The 27,613-nt window shown below is 39.0% G+C and overlaps 1 protein-coding gene across 14 annotated transcripts; it reads left to right on the top strand.

The window, feature by feature from the left end:
- Positions 1–802: 802 nt before the first annotated feature.
- LOC137286248 (CCR4-NOT transcription complex subunit 2-like) lies at positions 803–26,637 on the top strand. 14 transcript variants are annotated; one of them, XM_067817986.1, is made up of 18 exons: positions 803–935; positions 1,923–2,060; positions 2,728–2,763; positions 8,482–8,584; positions 9,930–10,007; positions 10,813–10,870; positions 11,072–11,201; positions 11,745–11,846; positions 13,084–13,142; positions 13,484–13,585; positions 16,820–16,903; positions 17,418–17,494; positions 18,681–18,774; positions 20,462–20,618; positions 24,504–24,565; positions 24,978–25,027; positions 25,401–25,501; positions 26,156–26,637. In XM_067817986.1, exons 2-18 carry the CDS (start codon positions 1,957–1,959, stop codon positions 26,391–26,393), a joined length of 1,635 nt encoding a protein of 544 aa, XP_067674087.1. In that variant the 5' UTR covers positions 803–935; positions 1,923–1,956; the 3' UTR covers positions 26,394–26,637. The 14 variants fall into 14 exon arrangements, with proteins under 14 accessions (XP_067674087.1, XP_067674091.1, XP_067674085.1 ...); XM_067817990.1 differs by having other exon boundaries at positions 816–935; positions 2,731–2,763; XM_067817984.1 differs by having other exon boundaries at positions 816–935; positions 16,817–16,903.
- The last annotated feature ends 976 nt before the right edge of the window (positions 26,638–27,613 follow it).

Below are 27,613 nucleotides of genomic sequence, written 5' to 3'. Positions count from 1 at the left end.
CTTTTTCATTGAAAAATAAAAGGTTAACAGTAAAGGTCAACATGCAGTTCTAAAGCTTTTGCGAAAGCATAACATTACCACCATAAATGTTGCTAGTAAACTATCCTGTTAGAACAAAGATAAAGTTTTTGACAGCATTAATGCATGCACTCGTAACACACATATGTAATTAAATTATCTCTTCTAATATATTGAGATAAAGATTACTTTTTGCTTGCGACTGTTACGAACGTGGGATTTACAAAACACGAGAGCTCCCACATATCAAATGTAAACGTCACTATATATGCAGTTATATAATCAGATATATGCGGTTATATAATCAGCAACTTTGTTTGATAAACAGCATTTAGTTGATTCTTTTTACACTTGATGTATTGGACGAAGTTTAGTACTGCGCGGAACAGTTAGACCAGAGACCATGTACCGAGGAACAGACCTCGGCTATACTTTACCATTATCGGTATACGGTCCTTGGTTTGATACTATCAATTTACGTTTACTGGTACCATAGAAGGCTCCAGTGGGCATTTAGAAGTTGGAAGAAATGACATGAAACTTGCTTAGCTATAGTTTACAATTTTTGTATTTTTGAGATAACATATAGGAGCTAGCATATTTATACAAGTTATGATTAATGTACATTGATATCAGTTTACCAAGAAGCCTAAGTAGTTGAATACAGAGAGGACAATTAAGTCAAGTAAACATGGAGTTATAATGTTGAATTCGATAAGAGAATCGCGCTTATTGTACGCGTAAGTTATTATTAAGTCGGGCCAGTCTAAGGGAGATAACTGGCCTCTTCTTCTTACATCGATAGATGGCGCTGTTATAGAATTTACAATCATGGTTTTCACATCAGAAGAGGTTTTAACTAGCTGAATCATGAAATCGGAGGATTTATAAAAAAGATAAACTACATTTGTCTCCAGGTAATCCATATGTCGTTAATTGGGATTCTTTATTTTGTTTTTAGACTATCACAAACGCCACCCTTGATGTGATAATTTCCCAAATCAAATTTATAAAAGGGAAGGTCAAGGTCGATTAAGTATGCCCAATTTCGCACAATGTCTTCATGCCATCTTGGGTTAAAAATTATAAAATTTACCAGTTATACGAAAGGTTTGTTAATATTTGTGAACATTTTCGTAGCTTTAGTTATATGTATTTCAGCCTGAGGGTAAGGTTGTCAAAATGAACTGCAAAGCATGTGTGAATAGTGACAATAACTCGTCCCAAAATTGCACCTGCAAAGACAAGCTGTTACTACTGTCACATTCAACAAAGCGAAATTATCATTTGAACATGCGTGCATATGTCACTTTGGGTTATTAATGCGTCTTGGTAACGCTATGAAATGCATAGAAATATGTTGAGGCAGACAGTTGCATGTTCTGTTTTACACCAGCCTGATGTGAATTATATGTGAGTGCAGTATTCAAAGAGACGCTGTAAAGATGTTTATGCTGTCATTAATTGACTATTACGGTTGGTGCAGCAAGTATTTTCTCCAATCAAGTCCGGATTCATCCAAGTATATATTTGTATTTGCATACATATTGTTCCTTTCTGTCTGATGTGTTAATTGGTAGTCATGGATATATGTTACTGATATATATAGCTAACACATAGCATGACAATTTCAGGTAAGAATGTCATGTTTGATTTTTGATTCAGGCACTCACATTATCTTAGAGGGTACCGAAATTGGATGTTGAAATTAGAATACCACATCATATTGGATATATAGCTAGCATAATATCAGATAACACAGTAAGTCTAATGGGACAAATGTTTACACCTTTATCATGCTGATGCAGGGCTTATGTTTTATCAGATTCTTTGTGTTTGAGTTGATTCAAAACATAGTGAATAATATATGTAACTGATATTGCATTATTACTGTATTTTGACAGGCCACTAGCTACTTGATTCCAAGAGACAACAGTCATGGCCTTTCGGAACCAGCTAGACAGTATGACAGGCCTTGGGGGTGGGGGCGGTACAGGGGGTGGGGGTGGCAGCGGTGGAGGGGGAGGAGCACCAGGATCACAGTCAGTACACTTGATATACTTTTTAGCACTGTAGATAGGTAACCATTTCAGTGTTCAAGCCATCAAGCACCAAAAATCAGTGTGATTTTAGCATGCTTTTTGGACCATATAAAATATCATAGTAAGTATGTGATTCATAATTAGCATGTAAGAAGATGCATTTTATTTTGTTTGTAAATGTGCTATCATTTGTTTGTAAATGTCACCTTTGTTATTACAATTCATTGAAAACAGTGTTATTGTTTTGGGAATATTTGACTATTGTAATTATTTGACCAATTGTCAGAATGAAGATGGCGTGGACTCTGATATAGGTTACCTTTCTTTAGGAGTAGATAGATTTTTGTAGTTCTAGAACCTTTAACTTTATTTATGATATTTGTAATAACATAAGACTGTAATGTAATTTTGAGGAATTCTGCTTGTTGAGAGTAGCAAATGAGTTATTGAGAACTTTAAAAAGTAGGTACAAATACACTTACTGTGTGTCTAGAAACCAACTGATAATGATTCTGTATGATATTGGGAAAAAATTAAAAAAATAGCTGTGCTAGTTCTTGAGGCACAGCCATGGATATTTATGAATACGTCATTTGTGTATGAAATCATTACAACATGAGATTTAATTGTGACTAATACAATGCCTCCAATCTTTTGTTGGTGACAGAAGGTTTGGGGCTGATCCGTTGTCTTGGAATGCCCAGTAAGTAGCCAGTCCATTGGTTGGTGCTAACCCCTGTTGACTGTTTCCAACCAGCACGAGTGTTCCATCCTCTAGCTTGTTTAGATGTAACTGAATGGAATTGTTCCAGGACTACTAAGAAGTGTTTAACAACATCTTATCTGTGACATTCTGTTAACTTGAATCTATTTCAGTGCATGTTATTTGTAAATGCATGGTATTCTAACAAAACATTGTTTGGTGTTTGTTACTGTTCATGTCATACATGTCCATTGAAAGTTTGTCTCCTACCATTTCACTCATGAATGTAGGTAACACAAGACCAAAATTTTATATTGAAAAAACAAATTATGTAAACTATCAGCATAATTTTGAAAAGATTTTCAAAGAGACTGTTTATGAGCAAGAAGTTTGTTATACGATCTTCATGATGCTTTGGATACTGGTAATTGTTTTGAAAACCATTTTCTTGTGAACCTTTCAAATGCTTCTTCCTAGATGAGGAATGGGTGCAGTTTTCTGTGCAGACTTTGTTTCTTTGGCCTATCAGAAGCCTATGATAATGGTTGTTTTGAAGTTTGCCTAGAGTATATATTTAATTTTGTCATCATCACACCAATGCTTGCTGGGGTAGCCTTTTGCCCAGTGTGGTTAAAACTTAAGTTCATCACACCAAAACCTGGGTTTGATTCCCCAGATGGGGACCTCCTTTGTGATATTTACTGGAATATTGCTGAAACCTTACTCACTCACTCACCTCTGCTTGTGGGTTTCCCAAGTGGTTAATGTCTAACACCTGCGTCACTCAAGATTTCCCTCCACACAAAGCTGCCCGGCTTTTGATGTAACTTCAGTGACATTCAAAGAGGCACTAGACTCATTATAATCATCACCCATGTAATACATTACTTTACTGCTGAAGTGGTTGATGAGTGAGTGAGTGAGTTTAGTTTTATGTCGCACTTAGCAATATTCCAGCTATATGGCGACGGTCTGTAAATAATCGAGTCTGGACCAGACAATCCAGTGATCAACAACATGAGCATCGATCTGCGCAATGGGGAACCGATGACATGTGTCAACCAAGTCAGCTAGTCTGACCACCCGATCCCGTTAGTCGCCTCTTATGACAAGCACAGTCACCTTTTATGGCAAGCATGGGTTGCTGAAGGCCTATTCTACCCCGGGACCTTCACGGGTCTGAAGTGGTTGATGAAGAAACTCAAGTGACCCCTCATGTGGGTGAGGTGGTCATGATGTATGTAAGGATGTTGGTTGGTGACCACAGGGAAGATCAACTTCTGTTTTTTGTTTACTGATTGTACATTTGGTATTTAAGGTAAACAGTATGTGTGTTATTGCTGTGATTCAAACCCGACACACACAGGGATATTGTTTGTTGTAGTGCTGCCATGGCCTGTGAATGTTCAGGTCCTGACCAGACAAACCCAGGGCAAATGGATTTCTCCCCTGCTCTCACAGTACCTTGCATATCAGTTTAGACTAACATTTTAGCCCACTAGCCCAAATGTGTCACATATCAATATTTTGTCATTTTACTTTTATCACTATCATTGTAAAGATGTTTAGACTGCGGACCTTGACTTGACTTTGCATCATTTTCAGTAAATTGTAATGTTATTGTGTTGATTATTATTAGCCAATTGTACTACCTTGAACAGAAGTTTCCTGGACTAATGGCTTTGGATGAGAGGCTTTTGTTGCATATTGTTGTATGGAATGTTGTCATCTGGGTTTACATTAGTGAGCTGTTTACTTGACTTGTGTTTCAGACCTTTTACACCACAGTGAGCAATAATTCCCTTATGTCACTTTGGGCTGGCATCTGACATCAAACTGACATGCGAAGGTGTAACTGGGACACCATTTGAAGTGGCTTTTGACCCCACTATCTCGATTCAATATATCAGTAAAATCGTACATTCCCAGAATTTATTGAGAAAGTCAAATGCATGTATATAAAGTATACAAGTTTTCCTTAAATGAGTATGTTGAAATATGATTCTCTTACAAAGTGTCTTTTAAGGATTTAGTGAAACGTCCTGTGATGTGCCTAGGTACACAACTAATCAAAGTTTGTAGGAAACATTGTGACAGCGTATCCCAATATTCAACCATGTCATTCTTCAGTGTTTTTGAGTCCTTTTTGGTTTATTCTCCTTCATTAGTCTCCACACATTCTCAATAGTGTTAAGATCTGGACTGTAGCTAGGCCAGTCTAAAACTTGTAAATTTTTATCCAGCAACCACTGTTTTTTGGGTTGTAACTGCAGGAAAATCCCATTGTCTTCATACAGTGTTTGGGCCGTTGGAAGATGGAGGTCATTTAAGATGTCAACATATTGCTCCTTTGGTAAATTTCCAGTGAAAATACACAAGTACTTCACTCCATGTGGTGGTATCCCACCCCATGTGAAATTTTAAGCTATGCTTTGGCAATTGGAAGATAGGTTTCACAGTATCTTTTGTCCAGAAAAAATCAGATAGTACTTCCACCAGGAAAGAAAAGGTTATCTTCATCTTGAATTTCGTGAGCCCTCTACCTGTGTAACATGTTTCTCTTTGTACATCTTTCATCAATGGTGAGGGAATTCCTGTGGGAATCTCCCAGTGAAGACTTTTTAATTCTTGTTTCAGGGTTTCATTACATTCCTGAGGATTTCCTCTGTTTATAATCTCATTTCTGATATTCTCAACGCTTTTCAATTTTCCACAACTCACAATGTGAAGTCACTAACAATCCGTAGTATTGAACTTCCTTGGTGTACCTGCCCTAGTCTTGTGCTCAGTACCAACTCTTGACTGAATATTCATCAAAGTTCTGCATATTGTTGACAGAGGAATGTCACGTCTACCAACTAACACTTTTTTTTGCATCAGGCTCATCCCTTTAAGATCTTGTAGAAACAGCTTTCTTTACTCTTCTGCTGTCAAATAGGTCATGTCATCACATGAAGCCATCTGCTACTCAAGGGGAGATAACTCTTTATGCAGTCATGTTCACTCTTTAGCCTACAAGAGTTTCATCCCATACTGAGTGCATTACTACATAATGCTGCACCTATTTTAAATTATATTGTCAAAATTATAATTAGGAAATAAAGATTGTCTCAATAATGTGTAGGAAAACTAACTAAGTGCAGTTATGTTGGTGGCATGATTACCATACAGACAAGTGTCACTGTCTTGTGGGCAGGGTTGTGATGACTGCTGGCTGTAGCCATGTCATTACGTGCTGTCAGATGTTGTCCCAATGTTACATTGTGCTGATTCTTGTCAGGGTGTTACTTGTCACATGATGTTAGCTCTATTCATGAGGTTACTAGTTGCTGGCTCTAGTCATGAGGTTACTAGTTGTTGGCTCTAGTCATGAGATTACTAGTTGTTGCCTCTAGTCATATGGTTACTAGTTGTTGGCACTAGTCATGAGGTTACTAGTTGCTGGCTCTAGTCATGAGGTTACTAGTTGCTGGCTCTAGTCATGAGGTTACTAGTTGCTGGCTCTAGTCATGAGATTACTAGTTGTTGGCTATGGTCATGGTGTTACCAATTGTTGGTTCTAGTGATGGTGTCACTAGTTGCTGTTTCTAGTCATGGTGTTACTAGTTGCTGGCTCTAGTCATGGTGTTTCTAGTTGCTGGTTCTAGTCATGGTGTTACTAGTTGCTGGTTCTAGTCATGGTGTTACTAGTTGCTGGTTCTAGTCATGGTGTTGCTAGTTGTTGGTTCTAGTCATGGTGTTACTCTTTGCTGACTGTAGTTGTGGTGTTACTAGTTGCTGGCTCTAGTCATGAGGTTACTAGTTGTTGGCTATGGTCATGGTGTTACCAATTGTTGGTTCTAGTGATGGTGTCACTAGTTGCTGTTTCTAGTCATGGTGTTACTAGTTGCTGGCTCTAGTCATGGTGTTACTAGTTGCTGGTTCTAGTCATGGTGTTACTAGTTGCTGGTTCTAGTCATGGTGTTGCTAGTTGTTGGTTCTAGTCATGGTGTTACTCTTTGCTGACTGTAGTTGTGGTGTTACTAGTTGTTGGCTCTAGCCATGGTGTTACTAGTTGGTGGGTCTAGCCACGGTGTTATTATCTGCTGGCTCTAGACATCATGGAGCTTCTAATTGCTGGCTCTAGTCTCTCTGTTACTAGTTGTTGGCTTTAGCCATTGTGTTACCAGGTGTTACTAGTGGCTGGCTCTAGTCTTTTTGTTACTAGTTGTTAGCTCTAGCCATGGTGTTACTAGTTGGTGGCCCTAGCCATGGTGTTACTAGTTGCTGGCTGTAGTTTGCTATGGTGATAATGTTTATGGTGAGGCTAATTACTAGCCACTGTCATAATGTAACCTTGTACTGGCAACCTTGATGGATGGTTGTTATTGGACATTTCTACAGACACTTTTGAATGATATTGGGTGAAGAAAGGATTTGGAGTGAAATGGGGACAGAAATACTTTGACTACTAAACCACTTCTAGTTCTGTAGTACCCTGTAGTGTTTGGGTGATTATCGTGGCGGCATCACAAGTTATAGAATTGACTCACTCTATACTGTCATTTACCAAGCTGTTAGGTATGGTTGATGGACACTTGCCATAGCAGGCTTAAGTATTGATTTTCTTGAAGCATGGATGCCATTAAATATTCACTGTGTTCAACTTAGACTGATGGTTTAACCTGCAGGTCATTGAACCCCAGCTAACTTATTTTGGCTGATTCGTCCAGGTTTATGTCTGTGTTTGTCTGTCTTGTATCATAGGGATTGCTTTGTGCAAATTTTGTGATGTTGAACGCAAGGTTATTGGAGACACTCTTTGGTACTTTGTTAATAAATATTCATCTGATATATTTGTAATAGCTGAGAATGGCATTGCAAGTTATTTTGGCATATATAATTTGTGTGTTCTGTTCTTTCATGTTAAAATGGTCACTGTTGTTGTTTTACAACAGTTTAACATGGAAACAAGTGATAGTTTTCAGACACCTCATTATCATGGCTTTTATTAGTTTCAACAAGAGTTGAGTTTCTGTTGAGTTTTTTAACATTGCAGTATGTGGCACATGCCCTTCCCTGACCCTAAGCAATGTCGGTTATGACTACTCTTAGAATTAAATCCTGCTTGTATAATTGTGTCTACTATGATGTCGGTCAGTATAATTCTGCGGGTCAAGCTGATGTTTTATAGTATGATAATGTCCTCAACTTACTCAGGAGCTACAGTATAGCTAGGTATGTTTCATGTAGATGTGGTGACTACATTTTTGTGTGTCATATATGCATGATTGCCATGATGTAATGTCATTGGCATACATGCTAGGGTGTCATGTCAATGTTATATCATTGTCACACATGTCATGGGCTCATATTTCAGGGTGACATCAGTGTCATACATGCTAGGGGTCCTATCAATATTATACATGCTAGGTTGTCTCAGATGTCATACATGTGAGGGTGTCTCACAGATGTTATACACACTAGGGTGTCTCACATGTCTTGCATGCCAGAGTGCCTCATGGATATCATACATACTAGGGTGTTTCACAGACTTCATACATGTTAGAGTGTCTAACATGTCATACATGTTAGGGTGTTATGTCAATGTGTTTTACATGTTACAGTGTCTCACAGATGTTATACATGGTAGGGTGTCTCATGTTAGGATATCTCAGATGTCATGTAGATTATAGTAGGGTGAATGTTAGAAATCATTTGTGACTATTATTTTTACAGATTCAACATGAACAAGAAGAATGTTACAGATCCATCCCCAGGTCCACGCAGGAACTTCGGCATGATTGGCATGCCACAAGCAAAATCCCAAACAAGAAAGCATGTGAGTAGAAGCCCACCTAGAACCGAGTATTGAATTCGTCAGTGTTACACAAAAATCCAGAGTATATAATGCTGAAAAGTATCTCACCAGGCACAATCCCAGTTGCAGTCTAAACAGTATGTCTGTCTGTCTGTCTGTCCTGGCCCACTGGTCCACAAGGTGATTCTATGTTGAAATACAGCTTGTTCAGCTTGACCTGGTCAAGTGAATACTCATGCATTCACAGAAGCTAAAGATGGTTTAAAGTTTCCGATGTATGCATGTTTCGTGCAAACACATCATCAATGGAATTCTCTGCTCCCCTAGTGAATGAAGTTAACTTGACCTGCTGTTCGTGCCTTTTGACCTCCCAGGCCATGCATATAGAGTTGCTCAGGTGGAGCTGAACAGGCTGTAGGTCCCCAGAACTCTATGGTAGTTGTAAATCATGATCAAATAAACAGCTCATCATAAATTAAGACTCACTAGATTTCACAAAATATCCCATACTGTTGGGAAATTTTCCAAAGGTGCTGTTTACACATGAACTGATGTATTGTAAAACAAATTCGAAACGTTGAAAAGATTTTTGTTTTGAGTTCAAAAAATAATTAAACATGTTGAAAATACGGGAATTCTTAACAGAACACAGATGTTCACATGCACAATATTTATACGTAGAACATTGCTGCTAGATCCTAGCACAGTTTATATGCATAAGGTTTGCAGTTGGTTCCCCCAAGTTAGTGGACCCATGAAGGGCCAGGTCAGAATATACTGGCTTTCACAAACCCATGCTCGTTGTGAGAGGTGATTAACAGGATTGGGTGGTCAGGCTCACTGACTTGGTTGACATCAGTTCCCAACTGCATAGATCAAAGCCCATGCTGTTGATCACTAAATTGTCTGGCCAGTATACAGCTGGAATGTTGCTGAGAGTGGCGTGAAACGAAACTCGCAAATGCTGGAAAGAGTAAGAATCTCATCAAGCAGTATCACATTGGAAATCTGAGTAATATGCATGTCCTGGCTCAGGCTTAAGTCCTTAGCAGTGGTTGTTCAGTGACTTGGTTGATATGTCATCATAACCTGATGCATCATTGATTAATGCGTTCACAGGACGTTCTTGTTCTGACTCAAACATGAACATGTTGTCATCATTTTGGAATATGGCTGAGCGTGACATTAAACTGCAACAAAAGCATTAGATAGTTTTAGTTACCATGGTTACACAGTCGTAGCCTTGAGTCTGCTTTGATGAATGGATCTGTAAAATGTTTCAGGATATCCTTATGATCTTTTCTTGACTTGGCCATATGGGCAAGTAAACATTATAAAGTAAACAAGTTTGTGTTTTTTTGTGCAGGGCATGTTCGAGACAGACGAGGATGATCCCAGCTTGTACTTCAATCAGTCTGTGTTTCGACCAGACAAGGAGGTGCGGGTCAGTAACAACATTTACTCCTCATTTTTGTGTTCCCATGGCGATTACATGTTAGAAAATTCCTGAGGAACCAATAGTGGCTGGAAGATTTAACTTTAGGGATTGGATAATCAGACTGAGTGATGGCTGATGTCACCCATGGATAGTTGCTCATGAAATTAATATCTGAATTGTCTAGTCTAGATTTAGATATTTACATATATGCTGTCATCAAAGCAAGAAGCAAGCCAAGGGTAAATATTGAAATGGCATCAATAAAAAATATTCTCAGTGCCCTTTGGGAACGCCTAATTTTTTAGAGACATAACTCACCTTTAGTCATTCATCCCCAAAACACTTAGGCAAATGACAGACAAGTGAAATATTTTTGCCTTTACCGCCCAGGAAATCACTGGAATTTTGACCAATGATGAAAGAAAAGAAATCTGGTTGTTTTCCATTTAGAGTGATGAGAGTACTTATGTTTGATTATTGAAGAGGAAATTGTGCATGTTAGATATATTGAACAACTGAACTAGTCACAAAATTCTTAGCTATTAAAGGTGTTGAGTAAGCAGATGCAAAGAATTTGTTGTTTCTTTTTATCTGATCAACTCAATGTATGGCACAAACCTGAGTGAACAATTTCAGATGAGATCTTGGAATTGTCATATCGATGCATCATTATCTTTTGGTTCATTATGGCACAGTATTCTCCAACAGATGGCTTCTCTGTAATAACTGAAAGGTAGAACAAGATCTTCATTATCTGTGTTGGAAATGATTGATAGACTGTGTTTCTGGTATCGATGTCTCTCTGTGACAGATGACATCTCAATCCCCGTCTCAACTGTCTGGGTTTGGAAACAACTTCTACAGCCAGGGTGAGTCATCAGATGTTATAGCTACCATCTGACATGTATTCCTCTTAAAGTACTTTTCTTGAATCTTGCCTTTCTGTTTGTTACATTCATGTAAAGGTTTTAAACATAGTGACAATATTTTGCCAGCTAAAGGTAAACTTTGACCAACAAGGTTAATGATTGGGAGATGGAACAGTAGAAAGCTGTGTTTCTTGATTCCAGGCCTGCCCCAACGAAGTATTGGTAACAGTCAGTTCCCGGGACGCAACAGCAGTGGTGGCCACATCACGCCGACGAGCATGAACCCCAACTTTCCCATCAGTATACAACAGCCTCAACACTCACCCAACAGGTGCTGTGTAGTCAGTAGTTACATGTAGAATCAATGCCAATTCCCAGCCAGTCTCACCATATCTCAAAGCAAATTGGTTTCACATTTGTAAACCCCATTGGTATTCAGGATTAAAATTGATCCCCAGCAACCTAATTAGTTCGTAAGAGACTACATATTGAGTTACAAGATCTGGAAGTGGTAGTCTAATGGTTGAGGTTTGCTTGTCTAGCTGAAGATCTGGGTTTGATTCCCCACATGGTGCAATGTGTGAAGCTCATTTGTAGTGGTGCCCCATCCTGATATTGCTGAAATATTGCTCAAAGCTGTGTAAAACTATATTCACAAACTCACTCTCTTACTCCATGATCAGACTAGTGACTTGTGTGAGTGACATCAGAATGACAACATAGTTTACTACTTGTAATATCAATCATTGGACTGTCTGGCTCAGACAGGATTACAGGCCAGTGCAGTACAGCTTGGATATGTGAGGACTGTGTGAAACTGTAAGCAACAGCCCATATTTTCATGATGTGCAAGTGAGTTATTTGATCCTTGCAGCATGTCAGTGATCGGACCCCGCAGTGTGCTAGGTCAGAACCAGTCCTCCCAACCTCTCAATAATCTCCAGAAGCGGACAACTTTATCCTCAGCATTCGGAAGGTAATGGCGCCCACATTTAACAACAACACGTCTGTACCAATGTCTGGGGTTACCTGTGAAATGTGTTAGGCTATAAAAAAACTTTTCCTATCCCTTTCTTATTGCCTGAGAACTTACTGTTTACAAATGTATACTTGTCCTGTTGTGATTCACTGGCACATTAATTGAATCAAACAACATTTCTTTATGAATTCAGTTCTTTATTGCACATCACTGAACCTCATTAATATTACAATTCAAGGTATGGCGTGAAATGTTACACAATGTATAACACTGCCACTTAGGACAAGGCAAACTATTGATCGAGAAAGTACTGATATACTTTTCACTTCTACTTCTAGTGAACTCTAAGGAAACTTTAGACTAAACAAAACAGTAAATGGCAATAGTATACATGTTTCTTAATATTTACATTATAAAGTGTGTATTACCATATATATCGAAAGTTTATATTACCATATATATATTATATGTGTATATTGTTCTGTTAATGCTTGGACCACTGTTTGTAATGAAGGGATATAACCTCATGCTTTTGGGTATTATTTCACTCTACAAACTCATAATGCTGAGCAATAGAACAAGTTTGCTGAAATAACCTGGTTCAGACATGAAAGAATTGTGATATGCTGATTGAAAAACTGATATTTTGACATGCATATGGAAAACTTCCTAACACTCAGAAGTCTTAGGATATTTCCTTTTTTCACACAAGTTTGGTTTAAAGATGTATTTTGAATTTTTGTTCAAATGTTCCGCATTGTCTTGGATCTGACTGTTCTGCATGTTTTGTCGTAAGTGACCAGTGATCTCTTGTATGTCCTGACCAGGTCAAACTGCTGTCTAAAATACCAGGGCTTTTTTTTTTGAAAATAGAGAAATTAGCTGAAACTAGTAATCACTGTGTTGATAATGAAGTGTTCTTTTCCTTGTTTCATTTGTGCCAAATAGTCAAACATAGTCATTTTATTGTGTTTTTGCTTTATGAATCAAACATCAAATTGACTAACAGTAGTTTTTTGATAAAATAAATTCTTGCAGTATGTATCACTCTATATGCTTTTGCATCGGCTATTGCAGTATACTGAAAATTCTCACCATCTAAAAACAATGTGGTTTGTTCCAACTAACAATTACCCACTGTTTCCCACTCTGCATAAGCCACCTGTGATATTTATGGTGATGTGTGTACACTGATGTCCCCCACCTACTACACTGTGTGTCCTGTGTGTTGCAGTGCTGCTGGACCAATCACTAGTGTCACAAACAGTTTCGGGTTTTCGGGGAGCAGGCAAGGTATGCAGTATTTTAATTGTCGATTGCTTTGTAAATTATTGTGATATCTTAGGGGACATCATTGATCTCTCTGCCAATGAAGCAGAAGCTATACTATTTAAACACATTGTCACTGATTACAAACGTAAAACACTGAAAGAAAGATTTGGATGCTGAATAGAATCTCACCAAAGTGAGATTTAGGACTGCTGTTTTGCTTTGTTGATTCAGAATTTGTATATATACACATATATTTGATAAAAGGGTTTTCAATCTTGGTGCATTTTTTGGATTTGAGAAGGTAGTCTGCTGTGGGTGTACAGTAATTCTCTGTGACACCTTATTCACCTTATGTTCCACAGGTAACGAGAACAACCATCCAGCGCTGGATTTGTCGGAATTTCCTTCATTAAGCAACAGATCTAACATCCCTCCCAATCCCATGCCAACCGCTCGAAACTATGGTAAGATCTAGCCAATGGATCAAGCTCTTTTTGACATCTTTTTTTGATGACATACCAGCTTTTCGGTTCATGTTGAGATAAGTGTTTTATATTTAGTGTGAAAGATGACCCCATGAATCATAAAATATATGCAGATACTGAGAAGAAAGAGTTTGTGAGTCATGTGTATCATGTATCTAAAAATAGATCATTCCTCAAACTGACAAACAAGACATATTTATTTGTCTGAAAATATGACCAGCTCCAAAACCATTTGTCACAAATAGCCTCTCCTGATTGTGAAAGTTAAGCAGAGAGCTTTTGCCATCTTGTCATGAAAATCCACAATAGTTTCTAAAAAAAAGGAAAATTTAGAAAAATATCAGTTTTAAGGTCTTGTGATAATTAAAACTATGGCAACCTTACCTAGTTTTCTGCGGAGTTACTTTGCACTATTGCCATGCTTCCTTTATCTGTCTATTTTCCCCAGAACGTCATCTCTGCTTCAGTTCTTGATGTAGCCACCCTGTATTCTCTATCAGTCTATGAGTTAACTGCCTCATCATTGGCCTAAGACTTTCTCTCTGTCCATGCAGGAGTGAAATGGTGATGAGTCACTCCTGTCAAATTAAAAGATCATATCTTTCTTCAGTCACAATGAGTACATGTCAAAGCTTTTGCTGCAATTTACTTTTGAAGTTTTCCTTTCTCCAGGCACATTAGTATTTATCAAAGCTCTTATTACAATCTACTTTTGAATTTAATATATGAAATAATTTACAATGAGCTATGTTTATAACAAATATGCTTATAATAAACTGATGAATATAACAAACTTGCTGTATATATCAATTAAAATGCATATTATATACAATGCATATTGTGAAGTGAAACAAGTGGTGTGTTTGAGTGTGTTGTAACTATGACTAACTGTTAATGCTGTGGTGTAATGTTTCCATTATGTGATTGTTTGTTTGTTATCCTTTCCCAAATCATGGATTAGGCAGACTTATAATGTATAAAGTCAATAATTTTACTTTAAATTAGAAAGTACAGATAACTAGTATTATGTTTTTGTAGATTTTCTGTGATCATCTGAATGTGTTATTGGTGTAGTCGTGGGAGTTTACCTGATGCAGATGTTCATGATGCCAGTTTCCAGTGTGTATACAAAAGCTGCGGTGACTAAAGAGGGTATTTGTTTGCCTACAGTAGGTTTCCAGTGTGTATACAAAAGCCCGCGGTGACTAAAGAGGGTATTTGTTTGCCTACAGTAGGTTTCCAGTGTGTATACAAAAGCTGCGGTGACTAAAGAGGGTACTTGTTTGCCTATCGTAGGTTTCCAGTGTGTATACAAAAGCCCACGGTGACTAAAGAGGGTATTTGTTTGCCTACAGTAGGTTTCCAGTGTGTATACAAAAGCCCGCGGTGACTAAAGAGGGTATTTGTTTGCCTACAGTAGGTTTCCAGTGTGTATACAAAAGCCCGCGGTGACTAAAGAGGGTATTTGTTTGCCTACAGTAGGTTTCCAGTGTGTATACAAAAGCCCACGGTGACTAAAGAGGGTATTTGTTTGCCTACAGTAGGTTTCCAGTGTGTATACAAAAGCCCGCGGTGACTGAAGAGGGTATTTGTTTGCCTACAGTAGGTTTCCAGTGTGTATACAAAAGCCCACGGTGACTGAAGAGGGTATTTGTTTGCCTACAGTAGGTTTCCAGTGTGTTTTCAAAAGCCCACGGTGACTGAAGAGGGTATTTGTTTGCCTACAGTAGGTTTCCAGTGTGTATACAAAAGCCCGCGGTGACTGAAGAGGGTATTTGTTTGCCTACAGTAGGTTTCCAGTGTGTATACAAAAGCCCGTGGTGACTGAAGAGGGTATTTGTTTGCCTACAGTAGGTTTCCAGTGTGTATACAAAAGCCCGCGGTGACTAAAGAGGGTATTTGTTTGCCTACAGTAGGTTTCCAGTGTGTATACAAAAGCCCGCGGTGACTGAAGAGGGTATTTGTTTGCCTACAGTAGGTTTCCAGTGTGTATACAAAAGCCCGCGGTGACTGAAGAGGGTATTTGTTTGCCTACAGTAGGTTTCCAGTGTGTATACAAAAGCCCGCGGTGACTGAAGAGGGTATTTGTTTGCCTACAGTAGGTTTCCAGTGTGTATACAAAAGCTGCGGTGACTAAAGAGGGTATTTGTTTGCCTACAGTAGGTTTCCAGTGTGTATACAAAAGCCCACGGTGACTGAAGAGGGTATTTGTTTGCCTACAGTAGGTTTCCAGTGTGTATACAAAAGCCCGCGGTGACTAAAGAGGGTATTTGTTTGCCTACAGTAGGTTTCCAGTGTGTTTTCAAAAGCCCGCGGTGACTGAAGAGGGTATTTGTTTGCCTACAGTAGGTTTCCAGTGTGTATACAAAAGCCCGCGGTGACTGAAGAGGGTATTTGTTTGCCTACAGTAGGTTTCCAGTGTGTATACAAAAGCCCGCGGTGACTGAAGAGGGTGTTTGTTTGCCTACAGTAGGTTTCCAGTGTGTATACAAAAGCCCACGGTGACTAAAGAGGGTATTTGTTTGCCTACAGTAGGTTTCCAGTGTGTATACAAAAGCCCGCGGTGACTAAAGAGGGTATTTGTTTGCCTACAGTAGGTTTCCAGTGTGTATACAAAAGCCCACGGTGACTGAAGAGGGTACTTGTTTGCCTACAGTAGGTTTCCAGTGTGTATACAAAAGCCCACAGTGACTAAAGAGGGTATTTGTTTGCCTACAGTAGGTTTCCAGTGTGTATACAAAAGCCCGCGGTGACTAAAGAGGGTATTTGTTTGCCTACAGTAGGTTTCCAGTGTGTATACAAAAGCTGCGGTGACTAAAGAGGGTATTTGTTTGCCTACAGTAGGTTTCCAGTGTGTATACAAAAGCCCACGGTGACTGAAGAGGGTATTTGTTTGCCTACAGTAGGTTTCCAGTGTGTATACAAAAGCTGCGGTGACTAAAGAGGGTACTTGTTTGCCTACAGTAGGTTTCCAGTGTGTATACAAAAGCCCGCGGTGACTAAAGAGGGTATTTGTTTGCCTACAGTAGGTTTCCAGTGTGTATACAAAAGCCCGCGGTGACTGAAGAGGGTATTTGTTTGCCTACAGTAGGTTTCCAGTGTGTATACAAAAGCTGCGGTGACTAAAGAGGGTATTTGTTTGCCTACAGTAGGTTTCCAGTGTGTATACAAAAGCCGCGGTGACTAAAGAGGGTATTTGTTTGCCTACAGTAGGTATGGTCAGCAAAGCTGTTCCGGACCCCACCCCCGAGTTCAATATCACCCAGGAGGAGTTCCCTGCCCTGCCTGGATCCTCAAGTAAGTACATTGTCAACATGTGAAGGTCAAGGTTACAACTGGTCTTCAATAACCCATGTTTATTGTAAGAGGAAACTAACGGGATCAGGTGGTCAGGCTCCTGGCTTGTTTGTCCTGTTGTCGTATCCCAATTGCATAGATCGATGTTGTTGATCTCTGGTTTGTCTGGTCCAGACTTTATTATATATTGACTACCAACACATAGGTGGACAGTTGCTGAGTGCGGCATTAAACAACCAACCAAGTGCATTGTTTCATATCAAGCTTCATGCTGAGCATGCCCCAGCAATCTATGCTCAAAGTATCAATCACTATATAGTCACAAGGCCTTAACAACAAACATGTTAGTAACACAGTGTTACAGTTCTGTACAATGCCTGGATATGTATGTATAACAATACAACACTTCAAAACCTGAAAATGTAATAAGTTTCCGGCATACAGCTGAAATATTACTAGGTGCACTGTACTAGATTTTATCTCTCACTGTAAGAACATTGTTGTTTTGGTCCAGATCCCCCAGCATCATCGGCAAATGACTCCACAAGGAAAACTGTTAGTGCTCTGTTTGGTCCTCCAAATCCTTACATGGTAAGTAAATGATCTTCCATGGTAAATCAGGGCTCAATTTAGTGCAGTGTGACTTGCACTGGTGCAGCTCAATATTACAAATCGCATCCTAGTTCTTAGGCTAACTTGCACCAGGTGCAAATACATTTTTGAGTGGGTAAACTTCTGAACAAAACATCTAAATGTTTGCATCTACTTAATGCAATGAAAAGTGCAGCTAGAATCTGGCTGATGCAAGTAGGTTGTCATCTTAGGTTGCGCCTGGGGCAAGTATGTTAACTTGTCTCAATATGAGCCATGTAAATTTGCTTTGATGAAAATACTTTGCTTGGGTAATACATGTACTGACAGACTGACCAGCATGTTGGGGAGAGGTTTTAGTCATTAGGCCTGGGGGGATTAAAGGGCTGATCTGGAGTTGTCAGTGGAAGGTGACAGAACAAGAGCAAGATCTGATTCAGAGGAGATATTGAGGAAAGAAAAGTACAGTTAGATTCAGATAGGATGTTTTGGGAACAAGACTTTTGTTAGGTTCAGGTGGGATATTTATTGAATAGGAGTAAATTCTGGTTCAGTTGGGATATGGAGGGAACAAGTGTAAGGTCAGATTTAGATAGGATATTTAGGGAACAAGACTTTGGCCAAATTCAGATGGAATATTTAGGGAACAGAGTGAGGTCAGGTTCAGATGGGATATTGAGGGAACAAGAGTGAGGTTAGGGTCAGATGGAATAATAAGGGAACAGGATTTAGGTTAGGTTCGGGTAGGAAAATGAGGTAACAAAAGTGAAGTCAAGTTCAGATGGGATATTTAGTGTACCGAGCGAATTCATGTTCAGATTTAATATTGTTGGAACAAGAGTGATGTCTGATTTAAATGGGATATCACGGGAAGTAGTGCAATGTCTGATCCAGATGAGATATTGCAGGCAGTAGTGCAATGTCTGATCCAGATGAGATATCACGGGAAGTAGTGCAATGTCTGATCCAGATGGGATATTGTGGGAAGTAGAGTGATGTCTGGTCCAGATGAGATATCACGGGAAGTAGTGCAATGTCTGATCCAAATGGGATATTGTGGGAAGTAGAGTGATGTCTGGTCCAGAATATGCCTTGATGCATAAGTACTTTTGACATCCACCTGAAGCCAGTGAATTAGTGATATGTCTGTTCAGGGTGTCAGTGACATGAGTGAGTATTGTTGCAGCCTGCTCCAGGAACATTCGAGTCGGTGAACAGCAAAGACAAACCCTCCGACAAATCATCTCAACCAAAGAGAGGCATTCAGACACACCCTGATGGTGAGTGACCCTGTGCCTCACAGTAGTTAGAACAGCATGCAGTTGGGCAGGAATTTTGGAGTCACCTGGGAAAAATAATTTTGATCCCTTTCTCTATTCATAATTTCTGCTGCTGAAATAAACTGTATTTAGATTATCATTTTTGTCTTGTTCAAACAGGAGTAGCTACAAACTATGATGGTTAGTGAATAAGAGGATCTCTTCAGAATTTATTTTAAAGGTCACATGCAACAAAAAAATCAAACATAATTAAAACACAATTATCACTTATTCATGACATATGATATACATTGCTGCTTGTAAAAAACAAATAAACAAAATTATAAGCATACAATCACGATTCAAAAGTGCAATATTTTGTACTTGGGCTTACTTCTCTCGAAACGAAGCACTCGGGAAACCGACCCCAGTCATAACGGGCAGTGTGCACTCAAGCGTAACGACGGTTTGGCAGTTTCATTTGCTGATATACTGAGGGTTCATTGTGTGTACAGAAAGATGATCTGTTTGATGGGCATTTTAGAAGTACAGCGAGTCACAAGAAAGTAAGATTCTTTGTGGATAACAACTTCTTTTATTGTACTTGATGCGTCGTTTCAGTATGAATTCATATTCTGTTGTCAGACAAAATCATATACAGTAGAAGAAGTTGTTATCCATAAAGAATGTATATATAGAGATGTTGGGTTTTGTAAATACATGTTCTCTGAATTTGTGTTTGATCCAATAAAAATCATCTCAATACAGAAAATGAACTACTGCGTGGCTGGAAACTCATTTGTCCAAGTACAAAGCAGGATTTGAAATTGACAACAGTTTGCACCAGCTTCCGTCAGATCTTATCACCCATGAAAAATGGATGTAGTTTGTTTGCAACCCACAGACATAAAAACATGTCATGTGTACAAGTATCACACCTGCCTCATTAAATAATGTGGCAGAGACAAGACTCAGGTGCACGAGTCATAAATCAATTTATTTTGTTTATGGCATGTAGCCTGATAGGTGTTAAGTTCAATGACTGAAGCTGTGTATTGCATGTTCTCTTTAGCAGACAAGCAGGCAGACATATAGGTGTCAATAAACCAGAAATTGAGCTTTCTCTGTGGCAGAGGCTGCTTACCACGATGAACAAGTTTTTTTATGTTATGAGTAGATTATTTACTTGTTTGTGTACACAACCAAGATAAGACTACTGCTCACAACCTCATGCTCCAGGCAGACATACTGTTTCAAGCGCCGCAAACCTATTCACTGCGCATGAGGTATGGGCAGCCTAGCTGTTGACACCACTTTCTCCCCCCCCCCCAACACACACACACACACACACACACACACCCACACACACACACACCCACCCCCACACACACACACACACCAGCGCTTGGGGAAATTTAGTGAATCCGATTTCGCAGGTTTCTTTTTTCATCGCGTTTTTTTTCAACTTTATAGGTTGAATTGGCATTTGTGATGCTTTATTTCGGTAAGTGTATACCGAAAGGTATCAGAATCTGCGAAGTTGTGGTTTACGTTGCATGTGACCTTTAAGTAGTTAATATCTTGCAGTTTGTGGACAAAAGAACTTCCTGATCTATCTATTATATGAATTGAAGCAATGTTTATTTACGTCTGTTATTGTCATCCTGTTTAATACACCCATGTGTTTATGTATCTTTTTCCAATACAGGCACAGTCTCCAATATCCCGCCAGGCATGGTTACAGATCAGTTTGGCATCGTGGGTCTCCTCACGTTTATACGGGCATCCGAGAACGACCCCAACTTGGTTGCTTTAGCACCTGGGATTGATCTCACAACATTGGGCCTCAATCTCAACTCACCTGAGTAAGTTGTCTCACCAGTATCTGCTCCTTGCAAACTTGCCCTGGCCTTTCAATTTAAGCAACTGTGTGCTTTGTCAGCATTCCCAAGTTACCTGCATCGGGGCACCTGCTGGGGGTGTCATTCATGGATGTTTTCAATAACCACTATGTTACAGTGTGCCACTAATTCTATATATCCTGCCAATAATTCTTTATATCCTTCAGGACAGACATGAAAATAGACCTTTATTTACATGATAATTACATAGAAAATTATAGCCTTTTTAAAATTTTTTTTCATATTAAATGTGTAAAGTTAAAGCCAAAGTATTGTCTTTTTCATAGGGTTTTGTAACAGTTTGTAGCTGCACTAACCTTTTGCTATTTCGCAGTGGGTACAACCAGGTCATGAACTCGCTGAGTTTAGGATTGTTTTTGGTAGCTAGAATCTGTCCATGAACTGGTCGTCATATTTTTGTAGATATTGTGCAGGTAACTGATAGTCTGTGTTAACTTCAGCACTGATATTAGTCCTGGAATTATTGTCAGGATGGTGTCTTGGCTTGGCTGGTATGGTTTGGTTGCATGTGTTGTGCACACTGATTCCTCCATGTCTGTGTGTGCAGTCATCATGCATTTCCTTAAGCTGATTGGCCAGTGCTTCAGTTCTTGCTTTGTTTCATTTGTATTACTTTCATGTAAACATTACTTCATGATAATTTTTTATAGTTTTCTATCCATCAAACATTTTTCTTATGTCATGGTCAAGAATGAAGTCCTGCAGAGACTGTTTTCACTCACAATGACTATCATCTTTGAAACACATCTGTCAATGAAATACACATCCTCCGCTGGAGACTGACTTACCCTTTGCACACCTTTCACTGCTGTTAACATGGCTGTCTGAGGAAGTGGTAGTCTGGACCCTGCATTGTAAAACTTTCGTTGATGTGTCAATAATTGCAATAATTAAGATAATCATGTTCTGATCATTGCTTCTTTCTCTATGCAGCTCTAAGAGGTAGGCCTGACCATTATTCTCAAACTAACTTCATTTACCATTGTTTCTGCTGGAATGCTCACTACAGTCTCCGGAAACATCTATTCAACAAACTGTCATTGTCTCCTTTACAGTGTCATTTCCCTTGCAAAACATAATTAGTAAAGCATATTAGTCAGGGGTAGATTTCCTTGATAAAATACCATCAGACTAACAGTAATCACAGCTGAAGGGTAGGTGTGCAGCTCCAAGTTTAATCTAGGACCTGAAGAATTATTTCTAAATTTTCCAAATGATCAATCTGACCCAATATGCTTTCTCACTATCTTCTCTATTGAATTTTTGTTTCAAAATTTGGTGTGTGAGGTGTTCCGTGTTTGCTTACTTAATCTCTCTGCGACTGTTGTCCTTCTACGTCTGTATTCCTGTCGTGCACTAACATCTGACACAATTAACACTGTCTACAGTAAGCCCTATTTTGTCCAGCTGGTTCATGGATGGTGGTAGGCCATAGTTCCTTGTGTTCAGCAGGTGAAGACTGTGAAGTGCTAGTCCTCTGGTATGTCTCTTGCTGTAGCCATTAACAATATAGTTAGGCTGTGAGTTCCAGAAATTGTTGTGTCAGGGATTGCTTCATATGCACTTTGTAACATGTAGCTTCATGTGCACTTTGTGACAGCTGTATGAATGGATCACAGGTTGGTCCTAAACAGGTTAAAACACTACTTGGAAATGTGGTACCTTATGTTTGGTCATGATGAAGTCTTTGGTATAAGTTCCGAAGTTTGACAAACATGAAGGCGTGAAATTTTTATGCATATAAACTTTGTTAACTTGTGTAATGAGATGTTTAAGGTTACCAATCTACTTCTGCCTCTTCTTCAGGTAAATGGCAAGAAGTAGATTGTGAGTATTGTTGCAAAGAATGAAGTTGTTATCCATAAGCATTTCATGCCATCATGGATGGAATGAGTGTTTTCCAGCATTTGTCATTCAACATATGATGCTCTGTGTAATACTCACTGCTCAATTTTTGGCCTGAAATGGTCAAGAAGATTGGTGGTTTTCATTATTCATGACAATTATTGAAGTATTAGAGATGCTTTACTTAAAACTTCAACTTGGTAGACTGCTTGTCGTATTCAGTTCAGATCTGTTTCCTCAGACTCATGTAGCAGACTAGACTTTCTTTCCTTTTCTCTCAATGCTAGGGAGGGGTTGATAGTTGTCATTATCATTATATGCGTGGCTCACTTTGGAAAAGCTCATTGTCTAGTTCTTCATGTCACATGGAAATTCCCAGGTGCTGGTGCACAGATAGACACCCAATGAAAATACATGTACTAGATGTCAGAGTTGTTCCCCTTCTGTTTTTGTGAGGTCTGTGGATTTGATACATGTTTATGTGTGGGAAATTACTTGTTCATTTGTGTGAGAAGCGTTCCCTTCCATTATCTGTGTGGTATAGGAATATAATGCTTACCCCTTAACTTTCCATTTAAAAGGATCTGTCGGTCAGTGTTGATTGTGCATAATCTGTTCGCCTGTCTTCTAGTCATTGTGTTTCTATGTATGAGTGAGTGCCAGTGATTGTGTGTCAGTATGTGGATCATGTTCATAAACCAATATACATTCTGATCTATGTCGTATATCTTTGTTGTTTCTCTTTCACCGTACATCAATATGTTATGTGAAACTGTGATGATTGGTGTCATGTTCTGAAGTAAATCGTGTACTGCAGTACTGGCCATTAGCTTACTAAACTGACTGTGATGGTTTTTTTTTGCATACACGTTCATTGTTGGCTGGCATTGTTCAACATTGTTGCCATTGTCAAGTATGGCTGCTCATGTTTGGCATTATGACTGTTTAGCATTGTCAAGAATGACTGCCTGCATTTGACATTGTGACTGTTTAGCAATGTCAAGAATGGTTACCCTTGTTTGACATTGTGCATATTGTTTTGCAATGTCAAAAATGGTTGCCTGTATTGTTGGCATTGTTGGCATTATTTGATTTTATCTGGAGTTATAGTTCTGTTTGACATTGTCTGGAATGGTTGTTCTGTTTGGCCTTGTTTGAAATTGTCTGCAATTGTTGTTTGACATTGTCTGGTTGTTCTGACACTGACCTTGCTTCACATTATTTGTCAATGTTTGACAATGTGTTGGTATTGTTTAATATCTTTTTTTATGTGACTCATCAATATTTTTCAATATTTCTCCTGACTGGCAATGTTTACATTACACATAGTTTGATCATTTAGACAATGTTTACTACATTTGATGTTGACAGTGTTCACATTGTTTGATAATGTAGGTCATGTTCACATTGTTCGATCATGTAGGTGATGTTTACATTGTTTGATCATTTAAGTTATGTACATTTCATTTGACGATGACAGTGTTTGCTTTGCTCATGTAGGGCATATTACATTGTTTGATCTTGTAGGTCACGTTTACCTTGACGATGACAATGTTTACATTGTTTGATCATGTAAGTCATGTTTACATTGTCTGATGACAATGTTTACATTGTTTGATCTTGTAGGTCATATTTCATTATCTGATGATGGCAATGTTTGCTTTGTTTGACCAGGTAGATATTTGTAAACCTACTTTGTATATATCTTTACTTGAATGGATTTGGGTGGTGTAGTGTGCATGAGTGTATTTAATGACAACAGATATACCCATGAAACAGCTTCTTCATCTCACTATGTATATAAATAGTCGTAACGTTTGTGTAACCTTCCTTTAAGAGTAAGATTCAGTTACTTCATTCATAAGGCGTTCAACCACTACTGGTGTCTGTCTTGTTTAAAGTTGCTGCATTGCTTGAAATTGCCATAAATTGTTGTAGCATGTCGTCAACTGACTGTGACATTTTTTGCTTATTTTGTTCCAGAAACCTCTACAGTACATTTCAGTCCCCCTGGGCAGATGCACCCTGTCGGCCACAAGATATTGGTAAGTTGTGACAACAGATGACAGCAGTTACAGACGCTGGCGACATGTGGTGACACATTTAGGGCAAACCTAACAAATGAATTCATGGTTTTGAGCGTTATGGAGATAGAGGTATGACTGAATGCTTAAACAAGAACTGCACTATGTGTGAGTTGTACAGGATATTCTTGTTTTGTTGTTCAAGATAGTCCCGAGTCAAATGAGATGACATAGGACTGTTATTTTGAGATGTGTTAGTCACATTTAAACCACCTGTCTGCTTGGCCTGATAGGTATATTTCAGATACTAAGAGGATCCACTTGCTGTTCAAAGTCAAGGCAAATACAAATCCAATGAGGTGTCTGTTTTAAGTCAATAACAGAAATGTTTGTCCAGATGGCAGATTTAAGAGAACCTCCTGTTTACTTTCAGATTTCCATGTGCCTGCAGAGTATCTCACAAACATTTTCATCAGGGAAAAGGTGAGTTTGGAGAGGTTATGCTAGTGATAAAAGGGACAATATGAAATGTTGTCAACCTGACACTGATATGATTGTGTATGTTTGAATATGTGTGAAACTGAAGGCTGGGAAGGTAGTGGGTTTATTAGGAGAGCAGTTTCTTTTAATTTCTTTTGAAGTAATCTTTATAGCAGTAGATTTGATGTTTTGGTGTATCTTGCTTGATAACAGCGATAGCATCTTCAGGGAAACTTTGCATCTATTGCAATAAAGAAGTTGTGAACAAATAAAAGCAATTCGTACTGGTACGGAGAGGACTTGTCGTTCTTCATCCTGCCAATTTGTAAATGCAAATTGATGTTCTGTTGACATGATTGTGTTGTTTGTCATGCAGCTGGCTCCGATCAAGCTGAACCGGTATGGAGAGGACTTGTTGTTCTTCTTGTTCTACATGAATGGTGGGGATGTGTTGCAGTTGGCGGCTGCAGCAGAACTGTGAGTCACACCCTGCAAAGTCTTTGAATTGTTTTTGAATATTTCATAGGAAATGTTTTATTTGTCAGTTTGCATAATATGTTGCTCTGATGACATAGCATCGGTAATATGGACATATGAAGGGATTGAGTTTTTTAAGTACTGCCTCAGCTGTCACTGTTGTGGGTTGTTAAATACATCACATATGTATTGGAAACACATCTTTGCCTAACTGAGAAATGTTAGACCGTGTCTGTAGCAATCTGTAGTCTTTTTACTGATGGGGTGTGAGGAGGCATGCCAAAGACCTTGGTTTGATTCCTCACATGCGTAGTGTGTGAAGCCTATTCTGGTATATTGATAAAAGTGACGTAATACCAAACTCACTCACTTTTTACTGATGTTAGTGTTTGGGTTTTGAAGTTGTTGCAATAACCAATCAAAGTTAGTTAGCATGAGGCAGTTTTCTGGGTCATATACTTAAGCTCTTGGTATTGTGGCACAGTTGTTTGTATAATATCAACTATGCATCACTTCTGGTCAGTGTAAAGTATTAACAGATGGCCATGATAGATCTTGACTATTTCTAGATGTGGCTTTAATCAGCAAACACAATAATATGATTATATAAGTTGATCCTATATAATTATTATTTCCCTTGTGTGATGATTTCAGTCACAGTCGAGAGTGGAGGTACCACAAGGAGGAGAGGGTGTGGATGACACGGGCACCGGGTATGGATCCCATCGTCAAAACAAACACGTATGAGAGGGGAACATACTACTTCTTTGACGCACAGAACTGGCGGAAAGTGGCAAAAGAGTTTCACCTGGAGTATGACAAGTTGGAGGAACGCCCCAGCTTACCTCCCACACTCCATCACAACCCTAATCAGCCGATTGTTGCTCACTAGCAGTGGGTGAACAGACTGTTGTGACCAGGGAAGCAGCCGTGCCACTCTCAGTGAACTGTCAGACATGAACTCTGAAACAGAGTTGTCTCCCCTTGCCCTGATGCAGCAGATGGATCAATATTTGTTTTATTGTAATTATGTAAATTGGAACACCCACCGGTGTTGTTTCTATTCTCCTGGGGAGACAGGTCGCCAGACAATGTGTTGATTTCATTGTAAATACAACATCTGTCATCTAGTATAACCAAGTGTCTCTTGTGTTTTTGTGTTGATGAGAATTGTCTCAAGGCTGGATCTTACACTTCTAGATAATCATATTCTCCTTTGAAAAGTGCTTTTTGGCTGTCACAATATTCATATCTTGCTGAAGAACATGAGAACCAAGACATGTTGACCTATCAAAGGTTTGGTCAGACTTTTTGTTGTTGAGCCATGATCGAAACCATCCTACCAACTACGAATGTGTGGGAGAATACCTGCCCAGTAGCAGTTGGAATCTACTTTAAGCAACAAATCACTGCTTGATTGGCATGTAACTTCACCTACATACTCGCGATGTCACGTGACATCTAATCAAATGTACCCATACTGAAATGGCAGAAATGGTATGCATATGGCTGTCTCTCTTCAGTGTGCTTCACAGGATGGCCCTCAAGGATCAAAATCTTTGACTGCTCTGTTCTCATGCTTGTCCATTCAGAGGTCAGGGTACATGTGATTAGATGTCATGTGACCAGAAACTAGTGACATGTTAATGTCAATATTATGTTCATGTGAATGATATAAACCATTCTTCACTATCAAACAGTTACTTTTATCATCCACTAATCAGAAGTATTTAGGGGCTCAAAACCTTCTCATAGCCTCTTGTAATGTCACCTTGCAGTTAGATGACAGACAACAGTTGGAGACTTTATGATGCAGCATAACATGGCTGTACTGTCATGCAAGGTTCTTTATCTTGTTGGTCCTGTATTGTTTTTGACATGAGGAACAACATCCCTTTCACGGTTTATAACCATTTTCACTCCACACCGTGGTTTCACACGTGATAGTGACTGGCATAACAGTTTCACAGTCAGGAAGGAAGCAGTTTTACTTTTAGGCAGAAGTGTGCATATAAGTAACCAATGAACAACATTACAGTATTGTGCCACACATTCGTGCAGATCTTCTAGTATTGTCATCTCCCTTGCGCCTTCCTTCTTGCAATGGTTGCA

The sequence above is a fragment of the Haliotis asinina genome, chromosome 6 (genome assembly GCF_037392515.1).
Source record: "Haliotis asinina isolate JCU_RB_2024 chromosome 6, JCU_Hal_asi_v2, whole genome shotgun sequence".
NCBI classification, from domain to species: domain Eukaryota; kingdom Metazoa; phylum Mollusca; class Gastropoda; order Lepetellida; family Haliotidae; genus Haliotis; species Haliotis asinina.
Note: the sequence above shows the minus strand (reverse complement) of the source record. Positions and strands in the feature narration are given on the sequence as shown.

Excerpts from the sequence above, each read along its gene's own strand:
- LOC137286248 (XM_067817984.1), top strand. The coding sequence starts at position 1,957 with ATGGCCTTTCGGAACCAGCTAGACAGTATGACAGGCCTTGGGGGTGGG. Across the intron at positions 18,775-20,461 it reads CATTCAGACACACCCTGATG|GCACAGTCTCCAATATCCCG; the intron begins GTGAGTGACCCT and ends TTTCCAATACAG. Across the intron at positions 25,502-26,155 it reads TTGGCGGCTGCAGCAGAACT|TCACAGTCGAGAGTGGAGGT; the intron begins GTGAGTCACACC and ends TGATGATTTCAG.